Genomic DNA, 20,734 nt, shown 5'->3' with positions numbered 1-20,734 from the left:
GACACACACATTTTGCCAGGGTGTTTCACAGACTGGGACTGGCTGGGCAAGGAGAACAGGTCTGGCACAGAGAGCCAGGGGAGGGAGATAGGACAGGGACAGATTGGAGGGGATAGGACAGAAAGGGTCAAACTTGGACGGGGAGACAGGTAGAAGTTTGTGCCCACTAGAGCACAGTCCTAGAGCCTGGAATGAAATCCAAGATTCCTGAGCCCTGGTCTACACTACAAACTCACGTCTGTATAACTGTGTGCTCAGAGGAAAATAGAGGATGACAATCTGCTATTTAGGGCTGTTACTTTGTAAGCTCAAATGCCAGAGGTCTGTACGGTCGATCTGAAGGTTCCAACTCTGCTGATGATCCGTGTAGGTGTCAGTATAATGCCACATGATGGAATTCCTTTTTCTTCAGTTGACTTTAAGAAACCTAGGAACTTGCACACAACTATATTAAAACAATATCATTAAGGTTGCAAAGTCAAGCACTCAGAATTAAGAAATGCCATCATTAAAGTTGCCTGTGCACCCTGAAATCAACACCCTTGTGTGTATGCATTATGATTGTTTTTATTTACATGCTCACTTACTGTTTTTTTTCTCACAAGATTCCTGCCTTATTCATCAGGATGGACCTGCTGTGGGATAAGTCAGGGTTGTATAGTGAAGGAGGTTATGACCCAGGGATCATTTGTTGCTGAAGTTGGAAAGTTTGTAGTGCATAGATAAGGGATTGCAGGAAGAGAGAAGATGGTTGAGGGAGTTGAATGCTGCCCTTGACAGTTGGATTCTATGCCACACAGTTCTTATGTGATTCTTGGCAAGTCACTTAAGCCACACTTTCCGTAGGTGGTCACTAATTGTGTGTTCCTCCTTTTCTGGATGACTGACTTGATATGCTGGGGTCTGTTATGCAGAAGTGCTGCAAGCTGAAGTCAGTAGAAGCTGTGATTTGAACATATAAGTGTTCTGTAATTCATGCTAAATCTGAAAAATCATGTTTTAGTCATCTCATATTGGGCACCCAAAAGTAGTGGAAAATTTTGACCTTAATCTCTCTGTGCCTTAGTTACCCATTTGTAAAATGGGGATCTCCTCACCCTGTCACCTCACAGAGCTGTTGTGAAAATAAATTAATGTTTGTGAAGTACTCAGATTCTGTAGTGATGAGTGCTGTAGAAAAGCCCATGAGGGCATTAATAATTCTGTTTGAAAGCAGGGTTTGAATAGTGTGCTGTAAATAAAATGTGGGCCCCCAGTAAGTAATGAGAAGAAAAAATATTGAATATCTTGTTCACTATGTGAGCACAGTTCCTATCTGTGCCCTGAATGAGGCAGGGGTCCTGTGGAAAAAATAATGTAATGATGTAATTTAAAACTGTATCATAATGCATACAGTACACATGAGGGCTGAATTAAGATTAATTCTGGTATTTTCTGAGTTGAGTGCTTGACTTTGCAACCTTAATAATGTTTGGCTTAATATTTGTTATAAGTGACTTGCAGCATGTGCATTTGAGATTGCAAGTGTACACCTTGAAGTCTGTTTTTGAGTTTATAAATGGATTGTCTGAGTTCTGTCTCTGCAGGTGACTCAGTCTCATCCACTCAGATTAAAGAGGCAATCCAAGATATTTCATAAGAACTGCTTTTGTGCCATGATCTGACTGTGACTGATGCAAATCCATTAATTATGTGTGTGTTGCTCAACTGTAAAGAAACAAAATGATTACATTTGTTTTTTGTAGTTTGCCAGTTGTAACCTGTATTCTTCTGAGTAAGTAAAACAGGAAAGGCCAGGTCCTGTAACTTTGTGAACTGTTCAATATATGCAGTTAGAATGCTTGTCTTTCTTGTGTGTGCAAATTATTTTTGGGAAATAACCTAACTATTGGAAATCTCAGTATTTAACTATGTAAATTAAAATGTTAGTATTATATGGTTTTGCTGACTTGTAGAATAGATATGAAATTGCAATTTATTGCTAGATGGGGTTACCATAAAATAAGAGGACCATATTTAGTGATGTAGGTATCAACTGTACCCACCTAAAGCACTGTAATACACGCGGAGAATGTTTTCTCTTGATAATGATCTATTCTGGGGGAGAGACACTGTAAACTCTAGGTTTTGCAAATAAAAAGGTTTATGGTTTTACTTTTTAAAGTTTCAGGTTTTAAGTGGAAGTGAAAAGTTTCTCTTCATTAGTATCTGAGTGAGAGATGGATTATTTAAAAAAAAAAATGCTTCCGGCTAAAAACAGCCATGATAATTCCAATGATTAGTTTTGTTGGGGTATTATATAAATTACCGACACGAATTTAGTTTTTATGCTTGGATTGCTAAAAATAAATCAGGGCCTAATATGACCCCATAGTGTTGGTCTGTTGTCCTTTTAGCTGTTGTATAGTTTTTGTCATCAGGAATACCATCACATAGCTTTTATCCTGTGATCTAAACTAGGGAAATCTTAATTAGGATTACTCTGTCACGCCACTTAGAGGAAAAATCTTGTAATTGAAATTTCAAAGGTAACAGCATTTTCTACAACATTTCATTGATGGTTTTGGGCTCTATATTTGTGTGTGTAGTTTTTTGAGGTGTGTGTGTGTGTGTTTTTGTTTTGATCAAATGAAGACATATTAGGGAAAATGGGGGAAATAAGTGAAATTTGAAATGTTTTCACTTATAGCAGGACAACTCCAGCTGTGTTAAAAAAAAATAAAAATAAATATAAACATCTCCTAGAACTGGAAGGGACCCTGAAAGGTCATCGAGTCCAGCCCCCTGCCTTTACTTGGTCCTGCTAGTGCTGATTTTGCCCCAGAACTCTAAGGATTGAACTCACAACCCTGGGTTTAGCAGGCCAATGCTCAAACCACTGAGCTATTTCTCCCCCTATCAAATTTGAAGTGAATAGGAAGGACAATTCAAAGGCTACCCCCCAAATTAAAAAAGCTGCTACTGTTCTTACTGAAGTTCTGTTTTTGATGGAGGGATAACTGAATTTGTAGCACATTATGAATACATACTGGGATTTGTAAGAAAAATTATACTCCTTGGGCTACATACATGACTTCAGGTGGGGAATGTTGCCTTCGGGATTTAGTATTAAGCTTTGTAATCCAATATTTGTGACTTTTAAATTCAGAGTAGTCATTTTCTACTATAAATCTCAATTCCAGTCATTAACGTACTGTACTGGAAATTTAGACAGGACTCTTTGAAAGCAATCATCTTGTGATTGTGTTTAGTGATGCAAGTGTCACTCACATGTAACATATAACCCTGAGAGATTTGTATAGACAATCAGTTGCCTTATTTACAGAGATGTGATTGTGACAATGTAGGTGAAGTTGATTTTTCCATATAGCACAATGATTTTTTTTAAGTTGCCTAGTAATGATATTAAAAAAGGTTCCTTTACTTTGGTAGTTACTCTTTGTTAGCTACGTATCAAAGCTGTGAAATCAGGTTTTTGTATATACTCTATTCAAATATGAAGTTTTTTGCTCCACTAAGAAGCAGTTTGATTTTAGGTAATATACTGAGAGACAACCATGATGGAAGGCAGTGTGCTATGAGTACAAATATTGTAGCAAGTAGGTTTTTATCTATAAAAATGATAACAGGGATATCCATAGTAGGTCAGACTGGTGGTCCATTGAGCCTAGTTTTCTGTCCCAACAGTGGCCAATAACATATTTAGAAGAAAGTTCCAGAAAATCTGTAACAGGCGTTTGTTGGTTAACCTGCCCCAGTGGGAAGTTTCCACTTACCCCTTGATAATTAAGTTGGCGTATTCCCTGAAGTGAGAGGGCTTATGTATCCTCCAAAACTCATCTGTTTTAGTAGTTTCCATTGTGACCCAAGTTAATCTTGTTAACCATATAAATGTCTGTTCCTTTTCAAATCCATATATAAGTACCATGGGCTAATTGTGTATTGTGTGGGAAAAATATTTCTTCTTACCTGTTCTGTATCTGCCACCTTTTATTTTCATCAGCTATTCCCTTGTAATTGTGAAATGAAATTTACATTCTACTTTGCCTGTACTATTCATTATTTTGTATACTCTTATGTTCTCTCTTATTCATCTCCTCTAAGGTAAACAATCCCAGTCTTTTAAATCTCTTTTCATATGGGAGTTAGTCATTCTTGTTTCCCATCACTAAACTTCCAATTTTGCTATATCATTTCTGAGCTATACTTTGCAATGGTGTCATCACAACTAAACATATATTTCTGATGAGGATATATCATTGATTTATATAATGGCAAAATTTCTGTAGTATTTCCTGTTGTGTATCCATCCTGACATTTTACTTTCTGCTCTTTGAGCAGAAGTCTCCATTGAACTGCTCACAGTGATGGGCAGACCTAATTTCTGAGTTGATCTAATTAATTTAGAACTCAGTAAGGTTTCTGAGTAACTCAGAAATTCCCTTCAGTGTGCATTGCTTTGAATATATCAGCATTGAATTTCATCTGCCATCATATTGCTCGATCTCTTGGCTTGGTTTGTCTCTTGGCTGTCAGTCTTCTCTGGTCTTGACCTAAATAAATTTGTCATCTGTAAACTTCGCCACCTCACTGCTCATATCTTTTTCCAGATTATTAATAAATATATATGACACCGGTTCTTGTATGGAACCTTGTGGCACCCCACACTTAGTAAAAAATTAACTGTCCATTCCTGCATTTTGTGTCTTTTAGCCAGTTTTTGATAAAAGACAATACTGCTTAGTTTCTTCAGTTGCCTCTTGAGGGACTTTGTCAGAAGCCTCATGAAAATGTAAATAAATTGTTTGTTCTCCTTTATCCATTGTTTTATTAACACATTCAAAACATTCTAATTAGGGAGGTATGAGTTTCCTTTGCAGAAGCCATTCTGGTTGAACCCTATCATGTCATGGTCTCATAGTTGTTCTGTAATATTTTTAATACTTCCATACCGGGTAAATGGAATAAAGTTACTGGTCTGTATTTCTCTGAGTCATTCTTAGTGCCTTTTTTAAGGTAAGTACACATTTGCTATTGTCCAATCCTTGAATATGGCACAGAATATGCCTGAGTGTTGTGGATAAGGCATCAAGAAAGGGGGAGGTTAAAAGATGGAGTGAGATAAACTAGGACCAGTGCAGTTGGTAGCTAAGGGTACATCTACACAGCAATTAAAAAAAAAAAAAAAAAAAAAAACTATTGTACCAAGTCTAAGAGCCTACGTCAGCTGACTTAGGCTTGTGGGGCTCGGGCTTCAGGGCTATACAATTCCAGTGTAAATGTTTGGGGTCTCTGAGCCCGAATGTCTACCCTGAAATTATATAGCCCCGCAAGCCTGAGTCAGTTGACCCGGGCAAGTCGTGGCCATGCCACAGGCTTTTATTGCAGTGTAGACATACACTAAGGGAGATTGGGGTAAGGGAGAGGTTGGAAGTGAAAAGGAAAAGGCAGGTGTAATGGAGACTGATTGTATTTTTGTATGGTGAACAGAATTGATTATTCTAAAAATTGCTTACCAAGTTCATGACCAAATAAAGGTACCTCTTGAAACTGTTAATACTTAAAAATTGGAGCTGGAATGCCTAACAAAGTATGTAAGTGAGTGGACGTATAGTTTGTTGATTCCATGTGGAGCTACATGATAGGTATTTAAGATATGGTGTGTTCATGTTTCTGATGTCTTTTTTTGTTTGTTTGTTTTTTTCTATTTCAGTGGGTGGGATGAAATGTTGGTAACCTCAGATAATGCTGTAGGGTAATAATACGAGTTATCTTTTTGTGACAGTTTAAGATCAGTTAGCTCAATACTTAATCCATATCTATTCCTCAATCAAAGATGTTACAACAGACCAAAAGGCAAAGCTCTAAGGTAGGGATCTATCTTCAGTGAGTAAATAGGACTTAAATAAAAAGCCTTTACATTCACCTTTATCTGTACCACAAGTCAGGGATACTTTCTTGCATTGGTTAGTGATATTAACACAGTACAGGTGAGCAGTCTTTAGGCACTTGTGCAATAGTGATATGCAGTAGCAGAGCGGGGAAAACATACCTTGAAAGAGTTTTGACCAGAAAGTCAAGGAAGACATTACAACACTTCTAATTTACACATGAATATATTTTAAAACTAAAGTGGATATATGCTATTTTGTTTGCTTATTTTATCCTACATGGATTTATTTTGTCAAAAATTTATACATACCTGTCTGGGGAATGTGTCATAGGTATTTAGTCTCAACTTCGTGTATATTTTGTTTTTATTGGAGTATTTACCTGCTTCTGACATTTGGAATGAGTTCTTTGTATTAAATATCGGGACTAGTGCTAGCACCTAATGCCAAAACATTTGGATGATGGAAGAGAATATTCAACAAAATGATTTTAGGGGGAAAAGATAAATGAAAGGCAAATGTGTTCAACCAAAAACAGGGCCTTTCCACCTACAGAAAAGATTCTGTTTCCAGAAGTGCTAGTTGAGTTGTCAGGGTGGCCTGCACAAAGGTGAGAAGATGCAAAGCAAGGAACCCTTGCTTTGAAAATGTTGCTCTTTTTTTCCCCCCTTTTGTTTGGGAGTTTGTCCAACTTAGACTTCTAAAATGAACTACAGCTCATTTTTTACATTTCAAACAGCTGGATCTTTTGGTTTTCCAAATTATTGACTTCTAAACTAATTAACTAAATATGACATTAATTAAAGAGAGACTTTGCTGTGGGCTTAACAGCACACGTTTACTTAACGCTATTCCCTGTGCTATAATAAACGTTTGTGCAAAACAATGGCTGTCTACAGTATGAGCTGTTGGTGTGATTTCCCCTGCTTCTGTACATGTACTTGCGCTAGCTCTCATCTAGCTAGTGGAAGTATAAATACTGCAGTGTTGCCACGGTAGCATGGGTAGCAGCAATAGAGGCACAGCTGAGCCATGCAGAGTATAAAGCTGCCTAAACCTGTGGGTATGTACTCCACACAGCTTAGTGGCCTTCGCTGCCACTACGCTTGCAACTGGGGCAACACTTCCAATTATATTCCGGCTGGTTCGATGAGAGCTAGTGGGAGTGCGTACACAAGCAGGGGAANAGAGGCTCCTGAATTTGGATAATCTAAATTTCTAATTTACCTGCATAGATATTCATAAGAAACAATGGAAGACATGGAAGACATATTATAAATAAAAATAAAAAATATTGTGAACCACTTCACTATTACTTTGCAATTTACTATTGAAAGAAAAAAAAAACTTGATATATACACAATTTCATCTCCAAGAACATGGTTTTGTTCAATTAGCACTTTTCAAACAATTTGTAGTAAATTCTTGTTAATCTACAGTCATTCAACACAAATGTTGTGTAAGTCACTGTCTAACAATTAGCCACATTTATAAGTCATTAACATTTTATTAAGCAACAGAGGGTCCTGTGGCACCTTTAAGACTAACAGAAGTATTGGAGCATAAGCTTTCGTGGGTGAATGCCCACTTCATGAAGTGGGCATTCACCCACGAAAGCTTATGCTCCAATACTTCTGTTAGTCTTAAAGGTGCCACAGGACCCTCTGTTGCTTAATAAAATGTTAATGACTTATAAATGTGGCTAATTGTTAGACAGTGACTTACACAACATTTGTGTTGAATGACTGTAGATTAACAAGAATTTACTACAAATTGTTTGAAAAGTGCTAATTGAACAAAACCATGTTCTTGGAGATGAAATTGTGTATATATCAAGTTTTTTTTTTCTTTCAATAGTAAATTGCAAAGTAATAGTGAAGTGGTTCACAATATTTTTTATTTTTATTTATAATATGTCTTCCATGTCTTCCATTGTTTCTTATGAATATCTATGCAGGTAAATTAGAAATTTAGATTATCCAAATTCAGGAGCCTCTTCCAAAACTGAAATTTTGCAATTTCATTCTTTCCCCAAAAATCTTTTTCCACACACAAGGATTTTTCATTGCTTCCCTGAGCTTTTCAAATAAAAGTTTCTTTATTTAAATAGGTTACTAATCTGCTGTTGATTATGCTCCAGCCTAAAATTTGTTCTTAGACATTTTTATAGGAACATAATGTTCTGTCTAGTCTTACTTCAGTTTCATTGATACAATCAGTGTAAAAATCAACCTAATTGACTTAAATTCCCAATTTTCTAGTATTGGGAAAAGAAAGTTTGTGTTTAGGTTGCTCTTTCAATAATTCAGTTCAAAACTAAATATTCTGCTAGTGCTGGTTGAATACATTGAGTGCTCACTGGGGATGGAGATAATGAATTAAAATAACCAAAATCATATTCTTCATGAAGAAGTGTTCTTTTATGACTTTCAGTTAAGCATTTGCTTCAGAAAAATTAACTATGTACTCATATGCTGACTTCAAAGATTTAATATTTTGTAGTTTAATATGCTCAGTTAATGACCTCTTGAGAGGACTGAGTTTTAGCAATGGAAATTGCCAAGAAATCAACACTGCTGCTTAAATTCAAAATGCTAAATTTGCTACAAAAAACTTGCTGTTGGGGAATTTATAAAACTGAAAGTTTATCCAGTCTATCAACAGAAAGATGATAATAACATTTGCATGTGCAATTTTGAACATGTTCAGTTTTTTTCTTGTTTTCAAGTTTATCAATGACCAGAAACTCTGATGTGTGAAAGAAAACAGCATTTGTATACCTTGTTAGATAAACATCTGTTTATACAAATGCAATGTTTGTGTAGTATCAATTACTGTGTATGGGAAAATGCACATCCACAGCATTCTGGGAGCAACTGATTCCTTGGGATCCAACAGAGAACAACAAAAACAAGGAAATTTGCTTCTTCATTTTCCTCCATAATTTTGGGGGTTTTGTTTCTAAATCATTTCATTGCTGTGCCCTCTCATATTTTAGTGTTACAAACAACCCAATTGTAGTTTTATTTGTTCTCTTGCCCCTTCTTTTTCTAAGTTTTCCTTAGTTTTGAAAGTTCCTTTGAAGGCCATTCCTTAGAGGTAGAAAATATACGAAGTGTTTGTTGGGGGTGAGGTTAGTATCTCTGATGGGAATAGGATAGACAGTAGTGATAGCCACTCGTGTGCACTCTCATGAGATTTTTCCATACCTTTGTCTTCCCTCAAGTGTACTCAGTAACTTTGTGTGCAACAAATCATTTCTTTTCCAAATTAATATGTATACACCAATCATTAATTTCACTTATGCTTGTGTGTGTTTGCAGATAGAAAATTGCTCATTGTTTTTGTGGTAGTTGATGTTTACTGTAATATGCTACATTTATAGTTTTTAAAATATTTGTCCTTAACACAATAATGCAAAACAAATTTTAACATGGAGCATTAAAGAACTGGTTGCAGTCTTTAAGTAAACTCATTTACCAAATCTGAAAGGTGTATGATTATAGATTGAATAGCAAATTTTAGAAATGGAACTTTAGAAACCGTTTTTTAAAAAACAGTAAAATCATATGGGGAATATATAACTGTATTTAAGATATAATTCACTATCTAATGGTTGCTAATTGTCATTAATTTTTTTCTTCAGGTTCGATCTGTGGATGAGATGAATCATGAGTTTCAAGCTCTTGCACTAGAATCTCGGGGAATGGGAGAGGTAAATATTTGTAGGTGATTAGAAAATCCTGTTGGAGGACTGAAAATTCTAATAAAATTTAGCTTGTTTAGATTCTTAGCTTGGTTAGTGAAGTTTTTTGATCTTAGACAAACCAATTTTTCAGGCATCTAAAGACCATATTTACAATATTGAAGGTGGTGTCTAAGTTAACTCCAGTATCTAAGAACTATGGTAAATGGAGCTATCATGTTAACATATTGGGCTTGTTAGCTGATAAGGTTGGGGAAGAAGAGCAGGCAATGTAAAGATTGTGTGAAATTCTCTGCTGTTGCTTTCTAAGAAGTTATTTCCCCTAACCCAAGCCTGGGGTGCTGGGGCTTTTACAGGATTCCTGGACCCAAAGAAAAATAACAATTATAAACTGGCTGGAAATTAGGGCAATTTATAATACCCTTAGTGGCATGGCTTCTTCAATGGACAACCTTAGTGCTGATAGACCAGTGCATGTGCCATGGCCTAGGAAGGAGGAACAAAAGCTTCCTTCCAGAATGAGAGGTGCAATTTTAAATAATCTGAAATACTCTGCCGGTTAAAAATAGCCTTTTCCTTCATTCAAACTAGATTAACACCCACAGAGTGAGAGACTTTAAAAACACTATTATAAAGTCTCTTAGGAAATTCAGAGAAATGCATACTGAAAGCTAGACTTATTAGTCTACTTGCTGAGGATCTGACAGTTCTGCAGCTAACAAAGAGTCCATGTACATCACATTAATGAAGGGCTACTTGTCCCTTTGCTGACGTAGTGGAGGTGAAATCTGAAAAAAGATGTTGATATACAGGGTAGCTTTAGGAGGTTATAGGAATCGGGTGTAAAGATCAAATCAAAAGTGATTCTGTCATTTAGCCAATACAGTGATAAATATGAGTTATTCAAATGGCACGCAGGCCTCTTGATAAAATATTCCTTGTTTTTTGTGCACTGTATCAAACATATCGTTAGGCTTGCTATTCTCAGTCTCATTAAGATTTATTCCATCTTAAAAAGATTGAATTTATTTTGAATCTTATTTTCAAGTTTTTCCAGTTAAGTCTCCAAAAGTGACTGCAGCTTCAAACTCTGATATCATAGTGGCAACTGTGAGATATTTTGCAAGTATGCCCCATCTATACTGTGTTGCTTGTTATGCCAGATCACTTGAAGACAATGCAAAGAAGTATGGTTTGGCTATTGTCCATTTGGAATATATTGAGAAAACTGAGTCAAGGCAGATGTAGCCTGGGCCAAGAGGCATTCTTAAGGAAATCAAGATAAATAAAATTGTGGATACATTTATTTTATTAGGGACCTAATAACCAGTATTTTATGTAAACAGAATGTAAACTGATGCAGTGATGTTTCCTACATTTGCAGACACCAACTGTATCAACCACAATACATGTGATTTCAATGCTTTGATTATACAGCTAAAAAGTACAATATGGTTGTGTACAAACTGACATATGCTAGATTACTTTACACAAGTATTGAGTGAAAAGAAAAAGATAGCTCTTTGTAAACAGTTATTTTTAAAATTAAACTGAAATATCAAATCCACAACAAATTATTGTTTTACATGCATGATGCACTAACTTCTTAATTACTTACCTAGCTGTCTTTCAGAAAATTAGAGAAATGCCTTTTGACAATCAAAACAAACAATATTTCAACTTAACATGTTAGAGATCATTTTTGGGCTCTGATCTTTCTAAGGAAAGTATTATTTCTTGATGAGAAAACAAATTTGAAGTTTTAGCTGGTGAGCATTTTGTTTTTCCCAGTCTGATCTATAGTCTCTAAGCACCTTACAAACCCTAATGAAATAATCCTCTCAACCACGTGAGGTAGGGTACATTCCAGGTACTTTATCCTAACTTATATCAAATGTTCCAAAGGGGCTTCTACCATTTCTTCAGGAGCCTATTCCACATTTCTTGCTTTCAGGAAGTTTGCTGTATTTTCCATAGATTTCCCTTTTCTTAATTCTTTTACCCAAGTGACACATGTTAGTACACCCTAGTTTTGTGGTGTGTTTTTGTTGTTTATTCCCTGAACTCCAGATTGTTTTCTTGGCACCAGACTGAACACAGTATTCCAGGTGTGGTCTCATCAGAGCTGTATCAAGAGCAGATTATCTCTTTTATGATGTGATTCTTCTGAATGTGGGAACTAAAAAACTGTGTCAGTTTTTTATGCCAGTTGTCACTGAACACCTTGGTATAATTTGTTTACTGTTTAACCAATGAACACCTCGGGAAAAGTCAGAGACTAAAGGCTTGTCTGCACTTGAAACACTACAGCAGCATGGCTCAGCACTGCTGTAGCACTTCAGTGTAAATGCAAGCTATGCTGCTGGGAAGGGTTCTCTCATTGGCATAGGTAATCCACCTCCCTGAGATGTGGTAGCTAGTTCGACAAAAGAATTCTTCTGTCAACCTAGCGCCGTGTACACTGGGGGTTAGGTCGGCTTAATTACACTGCTCGGATGTTGATTTTTCACACTCCTGAGCAACATAGGTGGGTCAGCCAAACTTTTTAGTGAAGACCAGGCCCAATTTTTTTGCACTTTTTGTAAAGTGTAGTGTTGTAATGCTCCTAGAACATGTGAATAGCAGTAGCGTAGCTGGGGTGGGAGCGGGGCAGTGGCCGCTCCCCCACTGAGCACAAGTGGCGCCTTGTCAATTTCTTGGCACCCTTTTAATTGTTACTCACCGGGGGGGAGCAATCAAAAAAAAAAAAAAAGGCGCCACCGCTGTGGCACTTTTACTCACCCAGCGGCTGGACCTTCACTCGCTCCGCGGGTCTTCGGCTGCATTTCCGGCGGCAGGTCCTTCAGTGCTGCCGAAGACACGTGGAGCGAGTGAAGGGCCCGCCGCCGAAGACCCGGAGCGCCGCCAGGGGAGTAAAAGCGCCGCAGCGGGTGGTGCCCTTGTTTTTGATCACTCCCTCTGTTCCCTCCACCTGGCTACGCCACTGGTACTTTTTTAAAAAACGTCCAGATAGTTTTTTCTTCCCAGTGAAGACATCGTTCCTGTTATGTTCTCTTGTTCTCACATATGCGTTTTTCTGAATTGAATTTCATTTCCCTGATCATATTCCTAATCCCCATAGGTCAATTTATTTTTCTGTCTCTGCAGGGGTTCAGCACTTCCCATTTTAGTATCTGCAGGTTTCATTGGGCTGTTAATTCTATACTTGGGCTCATTAATGATCCCAAGTCTACATCAGAATTTTCCAAGCTAGTGTTGCCATTTGTTCATTTATCATGACCATTTGTTGGCAGTCCTTCAGCTAGCTTTCAATCTGTAAGGGTGATCATATCTAAACCAATTTGAATTAATTTTATGAGTAAGACCGAATAAGGTGTTTAGCTAAATATTTATCTCCCTTGATCCACTTCCATGCTATAATGCAGTAGTGGTTTACTTCAGAAGAAAACAAGATGAAAAGAAAAGTTTTCTACATAAAGAGATTCATTGTATTGCAGAGGTCTTCCTCTGTTAGTCACCTGAAAACTGATTACCCTTTTTAGCTGTGCCTCCAGTCTTATTCTTTGCCGCTTTACCTCTGACTTTTTCTCTCTTTCTTCCACTTTCCAACCACAGCTCCTGCTTATTAATTTCACAGGCTTTTCCCCCAGTTTGGTTGTCTCCCATTAGTCATTCTCCTGTGACCCGCCTTAGGATCACAATCTTTACTATATATCACTGCTTTCTAACCTAATTGCCAGCCTCCCCCTCCCCCCTCCCACACACACACAAAAGGTTGAAAATACACAGCAGTATCTTAAGGATTAAGGGAAAAAAATCCTTGCAAGAAAGGCCATACAGTAAGCCAGTGGCAAGCAAGAAAAAGAACGTTGTCAGACTGCTACTGGAACACTGTGTCAAGTTCTGGTGTCAGTATTTTAAAAAGGAAGTTGGAAAAATTGGAGACGGTTCAGAGAAGAGATACAAGAATAGGTAGTCTGGAAAATGCTCCTTAAAATGAAACTAAAGAAGTCTGTTCAGCTTATCAGAGAGCATGTTGAAAATCTGTTTAATCGTATCCCATAAGTAACTACACAGGGGGGAAGATGTGTTACTAGAGAGCTCCATTAATCTAGCAGACAGACAGAGCAATGTCCAATGGCTGGAAGCTGATGTTGGCAAAGTTCAAACTGGATATTTTTAACATTGAGGGTGACTAACCCCTGGAACAGTTTACCCAGGGATACAGTTCATTTTGCATCACTTGAAGTGAAAGGCCTGTTTTGCCTTTGCTTCTCTGTTACGCGGCAGAATGAATGACATGCCTGTCATAGAGGTGCAGACTGCTTTTTCAGGTACCACAGAAGAAATAACAGATGGGAATTAGTTTGGGCTGTTCCTTCCCTTAGCTAATCACTAGCTAAATAACCACATTTTAATTATGATGAACACCACAATGTTTGCTTAACTATCAGCAGTCAGGAAGAACCAGGTCAGTCCCCCTCCTTAGGGAAGATTAAACCCTCATAACTTGGGCAGGGAAAAATCCTACCTATGTACTTCCATTCTCTGTGGGCAAACTCAATTGTGTTGTTAAATTGTCACAACAGCAAAATGTAGCATCTGCCTGTTGGCACTGTCCCAGACAAATTTGGACAACCAAAGGTAGATCTGTTTGCATCCTAAAATCAGTTGTAAAACACCTTGCTTCTCACAAGGAGCAGCAGCCATGGACCTGCTATCCTAACCATTCCTGAAATACCTCTTTAATTCCTTTCCTGCATCCTCTCTCGTGGGCAGGACTCTGCAAAAGATGAAGTTTAGTCCTCTTCTGGTTCTTGAGCAAAGTAAGCTGTCATGGGATAAGAGGGAAGGGCCTCTCATGGATCAGTAACTGATTAAAAGATAGAAAACAAAGGATAGGGATAAATGGTCAGTTTTCAGAATGTAGAGAGGTAAATAGTGGTGTCCCTCAGGGGTCTGTACTGGGACCAGTACTGTTCAATATGTTCATAAATGATCTGGAAAAAGGGATAAACAGTGAGGTGGCAAAGTTTTGTATCATCTGCAAATTACTCAAGATAGTTAAGTCCAAAACAGACTGCAAAAGGTTACAAAAGGATCTCACAAAACTGGGTGACTGGGCTACAAAATGTATTTATCAACATTGAATTTCCAAGTAATGCACATTGAAAAACATAATCCCAACTAAACATATAAAACAATGGGGTCTAAATTAGCTGTTACCACTCAAGAAAGAGATCTTGGAGTCATTGTATATAGTTCTCTGAAAACATCCACTCAATGTGCTCCTAACAGAACGTTGCGTATTATGGATAGATAACAAGACAGAAAATATCATATTGCCTCTATATAAATCCATGGTATTCTCACATCTTGAATACTGCATGCAGATCTGGTTTCCCCATCTCAAAAAAGATATGTTGGAATTGGGAAAGGTACAGAAAAGGGCAACAAAAATGATTAGGGGTATAGAACAACTTCCGTATGAGGAGAGATTAATAAGGCTGGGACTTTTCAGTTTGGAAAACAGATGACTACGGGGTATATGATAGAGGTCTACAAAATCACGACTGGTGTGGAGAAAGTAAATAAGAAAGTGCTATTTACTCCTTCTCATAACACGAGAATTAGGGGTCACCAAATGAAATTAAAAGGCAACAGGTTTAAAACAACAAAAGGAAGTACTACTTCAAACAACACCCAGTCAACCAGTGGAATCTTTGCCGGAGGATGTTGTGAAGGCCAAGATTAGACAGGGTCCAAAAAAAAACACCTAGATATTGATGGACCTATCCTCCTTGAACTTAGCTATTAGCCAGGATGGGCAGGGATGCAAAATCATGCTCTGAAGTGTCCCTAGCCTCTGTTTGCCAGAAGCTGGGAATGGGTGACATGGTATGGATCACTTGATTACCTGTTCTGTTCATTCCCTCTGAAGAACCTGTCATTGGTCATTGTCGGACGACAGGATACTGGGTTAGATGGACCATTGATCTGACCCAGTATGGCCGTTCTTATTTTCTGGCTGCTCTTCTCGATGAGACACTCTACCAATAGACAATACTCCTGTGTTTTGCAAAAAATCCTGCACACTGTTTCAGGGATAAATAAATGTTATTCCAATCTTTCCTCACTTGGCCTTTCTACCATCCCTGTCTGACCTTCAGCTGGATAATGGAAGTTATATAGAAATAGCTTCATTTGAGAGGACACAAAATAAACATGCTAGAAGTGCATGACAATTTGATGACCTGATCAGATTTTGATTTAATCTGCTCCATTCTTCCCATCAGTTTTTTGCTTTTGGTAGCTGTAATCTCTGCCAGAAAAATCTCTGAACTGAATGATCGTATTTGCACTTTCTATTGGAAGTGCCACTTTTTCTATAAACACACTTTTTTTATAGTTTTCATAAAATGGCTTTATTTCCCTTCTGCCCTATCCTGGGACATTCAAAAGGAAAACAGCGGTGCCTTTACAGACATAGATATGGAGTTTAAAGCTAGATGGGACCGTTAGTTAGTAAGCCATTAAATTTCACTCAGTTACCTAGTATTGAGGAATCCTGCATGGTCCTCGAGATGTACTTCTCCATCCTCTGAGATCTAAATACTTCAGATCTTTGCAAACTTATAGAAGACATAGTGCTTTGTCCCACATGAAAATCTATTATGTGGACACCTGGTGATTACTTTTTAAAATATACAGTATAGAAACAGACACTTAAGCATCTTCCATTGCAGTCTTTGACATGAAGACACTGCATACCTAAATATTATCATGAACATAGATCCTCCTGAACACAGGGAAAATGTGCTCTGTCTTTCTAGTTATTTTCCTCCCTTCATTTATGACTTTTTTAAAATCCCACTGTAAGAACCAGTGATTTTAATATGAAGAATGGGGAAATGGCCTTCAAATTTAATTTAACTATTCACCCACTGATTCTATCCACCAACTTTGTTCCTGGCTAGTAGGTTTCTGAGACATTTGAAGCCTCATTAATCCTTTAGTTACTAGAGGGGAGAAGCAACTGTCTTGACTTCAGCTTTCTGATCGCTAAAGAAGTAGGATCTCATGGTCTCTTCTTGCTGCCCTACCAAATTCATGGCCGTGAAAAATGTGTCCTGGACCATAAAATCTGATTTCCCCCATGAAATCTGGTCTTTTGTGTACTTTTACCCTATACTATAAAAATAGCCTATACTATGGGATAAAAGTATACCAAAATACAGCGTTTCTCAAACTGGAGGTCCTGTCCCAAAAGGGGGTCACAAGGCTATTGTAGGGGCTCATGGTATTGCCACCTGTACTTCTGTGCTGCTGTTGGCACAGTGCTGCTGGGAGCAGCACTGCATTCAGAGCTAGGGTCCTGGTCAGCAGCTGCTGCTCTCCAGCCCCCAGCTCTGAAGGCAGCGCAGAAGTAAGGCTGGCAATACTGTGACCCCCCCCTACAATAACCTTGAAACCCCCTTCTGGGTCAGGACCCCAGTTTGAGTCTTAAGGGTATTACATGTTTATATTTTGCCGTTTTTAAATACAAATTCATGTTTTGTTACACCACCATGAAATGTAAGGTTTAAATATCTGAAACAGTGAAATTCAAGATTCTTAAAATGCTATGACCATGACATTTATGAAAATGGACCGTGAGTTTGGTAGGGCCCTACATATATGGCATTAACTTTGGTCAGTTTTGCTAGTGCAGTTTATGTTCCTTATCCCAACTAGCAGTAGAGAGGATAGCAGCAGCTGCATAGGCACTATCTGCAGACCAGGCGAAATAGTGTTGCATCAGATTATAGTTGTCATATTTTTTTCCATTTCCAGAAGGCCTAGAAACTTGTTTTAAATGGATCATTAAATTCTGCAGAATTGGATTAATATTCTCCTTTCAAATGTTTTCCTACTTTCCACTAACAAATAGATTTTTAAAAATAAATGCTGGGTTACAATTTTTCAGTGTGCACAAACATTACAATCCAATGAAAGCTGTATTCTTAATGTGTTTGAGAGGACTTAGATGCACACCACAGTGGTAGAGTTGGTACACCTAGTTATATTGCCATTGATGATTATAGTTCTAAAGCAAGATAGAAAAAATTATGATGTAAAAAGACTGGTGACATAGGGATGTTTTTGATGAAGTTAAATGCAGTGCCTGCTTTCTGAAATGGCTTTGGTTTTTCTACCTTAGAAGTAGTAACTTGAGCAAACCCTATCGCTGAGGGGAATGTCTGAGATTTCGAACCTTTAATCTGTAGGTCACTGGGTCAAACATGGCAGGGTTTGTAGTAAGGTAGAGGTAGCTGAACTGCCATCATGCGGATAGTTATTATCTGAAGTTTGTGGACTTGGTCCATTTCCAAGTTAACACAACCACATCATGAAAACTACCTCTGGATTTGATATTCTTGTTAGTTGCCTAGGCTGAAAGGTCAAGATTTTGAATCATGATGGAAACTGGAGTGTTTTCTCCCCTTTAGAGATGCAACGTACTAGGTGAGGGTTGAAGAACATCAGCACATTTGCATGGGAAAGCTTCCATAGTTACTGTTCATTCTGTGTGAGTTCTGGGTAACTAGTACCTGAGTCTTAGGTTGTCAGTTGGGCTCCTTTCATGAGGAATTAGATGCTATTTTTCACTCTTTAAATGTTGTTTAAATATAATTTGTTTCCTTCTGTACATTTAACATCTATAAAATGTCTAAATTAAATACCTAGAATTTTTGTTTCATTGATGGAGCATATCCCCCTTAGTTGTGCTGTTAATATTTTTGGCTATTTATAAGAACTATTGGTTAATTTTTGGCTATTTTAAATGAAGTAACTTCCCCTCTTAAATAGCTGTTACCTGCCAAAAAGTTTTGGGAACCTGATGATTCAGCAAAAGATGGACAAAAAGGGATATTCCTTGGTGATGAGTGGAGAGAGACTGCATGGGGAGCTCCTCGTAAGTGATTATAATACGCATTCAAAGATCATTCCTGTTAACTGTTATCTGAAAGTAATAGTTTTATAAAACCCTAGATATGCATTAAATTTTAAATTGTTTTCCCTCATGTTAATTCTGAGAAATCTATACTGAACAAATGACAGTGGTATGCCAGTAACACTTAACATCTCAAAACTGGGATACAAGATTTTTTTTTTAAATATATTCAGTTTTAACTTTTAAAAATAAAACTGGCTTTGTATTTAATTGTCATGTTCTGGTCTTGTTTAATATGTTCCCCTTTATGAAATGTTATCAGCTTTGCAAGTTATACTGTAAAGGACAAATTAGTAATTATTTATTTATTTTTTTTTAAACAGACCATTCTATGTCCCAGCCTATTATGGTACAGAGAAAGCCTGGACAGGGTTTTCATGGAAACAGTGAAGTAAATGCTGTATTGTCTCCTCGATCAGAAAGTGGTGGCCTTGGAGTGAGCATGGTAGAATATGTGTTAAGTTCCTCTCCAGCAGATAAATTGGATTCCCGGTTTAGGAAAGGAGCTTTTGTAAGTAATCTAATGCTTTAAGCTTGCATAGTTACTTACAGCAGTGCTATGAATTCTTGTACATAGTTGTGTTTTTTTTACTGCATTTTTCCATTTCTCTTCTATCCTTCCCTCCTTCTCTTCAATTGAGGAATGTGTAGTTCTTACCCACCACTTTTCCTTAGTTGGAAGGTCCTTACATGAAGGGGTTAGGGAAAAGCATTTGGGGAGTTGTTGGCCTTGAATAAGTATCTCAGGAAAATTATTGCATTTATTTACCAATCACCTTCAAATCCAGTCAGAAAAATAGGTACTGTACAAATCACTGGTGAGCTGTAAAAGCTCTTAATAACTATATTTAAAGCAAAATACAAAATGGCGTTTGGGCTAGAGCTTCATATTATTTGTGTTCTTAAAAACACTTCTTTGTTTTTTTTAAACAAATAAATAAAAATCAAACAGTATATAGTGATCTAATTTGTGGTGTTACTGCTTTCCCAGCACCGCTATAGTTAAGGTTGAGTTAACTTTTTCCATTATAAATCCTGACAATGCCCTTTTATGTTTTAGCAATTACTAATTGCATGTGGTTGAAACTTCATAAACAAGTTACCTACCAAATGCAATTTCATTTAGAACAAAATGTTTGTATTTTTTACGTGCACTATAGTGTAGAATTAGGTCATCTTATGGTGCTCCTTTTGTGTTCTTGTTAAATATTCAGAATCAAACAGATTCTTTTTCCTCAGGGCACTAGAGATGCTGAAACAGATGGACCTGAGAAAGGAGATCAGAAAGGAAAGGCTTCTCCATTTGAGGAGGACAAAAACAGAGATCTTAAACAAGGAGATGATGAGGATGTTACTAAAATAAATGGCAGAGGTTTGCCAAATGGAATGGATGCCGATTGCAAAGATTTTAAGTAAGCTTTTAACTGTTTCTCAAGAAGACAAGCATATCTCTTTAGGGATACATGCAGTTCTTGTTTGTGTCAAATTCAAACATTTATTCAGCTGTAGATTGATTCTTTTATCTCACATCCTCCCCCTCCTGCTGTGCCACATTACTTACAATTTCATTAGCCCATGTATCATTTTTCATGAGAGAGAAAAGTTCATCTTAAATAAATAAAGCTAGTAGTTCTTCAAAATAAATTACTACCCGCAAAAGGCAGTGTGTAACACATGTTAAAGGGGGCTTTAAGATTTTATCCTATTAATAAATCATGAACTAAATTACTTTCTGTAACTTTTTTTTCTTCTTAAACTTCATAACTTTCACATCTGGCTCATGTGTTATGGAGTTAGTCCTGCAGAATTTTAATGTAACCTCTAATTTTGCTATAAAGCAGTGCATCCTCCCTCTGCATAACCCGTCGGAACTCCAATTCAGTTTCCACACACAATTTGACCAACATGATATGATTCAGCTCCCTTCTCAGCCAGTCAGCACCATTCTGAATGCTGATGAGAGTGACATTTATTCTGGGGTGGTTTTTTTTTTTTTGTTTTGTTTCAAAAGGAGAGGGTCCAAGCTTGGGAATTGAACGTTGATCCCACTCATAACAACCCAATCAGCCGTCACAAGCAGCCACCCTATTTTATCTAATCTTTAATTAAACCTTTGGTACTTTACAATTACCAGATTAATCA

The 20,734-nt window shown here is 37.4% G+C and overlaps 1 protein-coding gene across 5 annotated transcripts in view; it reads left to right on the top strand.

Moving 5' to 3' along the window:
• Nucleotides 1-20,734, top strand: part of PUM2 (pumilio RNA binding family member 2) — a 103,393-nt gene that overhangs the window by 17,719 nt on the left and 64,940 nt on the right. For all 5 annotated transcript variants that reach the window (XM_034766573.1, XM_034766571.1, XM_034766574.1 and 2 more), the window contains exons 2-5: nt 9,538-9,606; nt 18,448-18,553; nt 18,916-19,103; nt 19,832-20,004. In XM_034766573.1, the coding sequence (XP_034622464.1) occupies nt 9,538-9,606; nt 18,448-18,553; nt 18,916-19,103; nt 19,832-20,004 (536 nt within the window). The remainder of the gene's footprint in view (nt 1-9,537; nt 9,607-18,447; nt 18,554-18,915; nt 19,104-19,831; nt 20,005-20,734) is intronic.

This window comes from Trachemys scripta, chromosome 3 (genome assembly GCF_013100865.1).
Source record: "Trachemys scripta elegans isolate TJP31775 chromosome 3, CAS_Tse_1.0, whole genome shotgun sequence".
In the NCBI taxonomy this organism is placed as follows: Eukaryota; Metazoa; Chordata; order Testudines; family Emydidae; genus Trachemys; species Trachemys scripta.
Note: the sequence above shows the minus strand (reverse complement) of the source record. Positions and strands in the feature narration are given on the sequence as shown.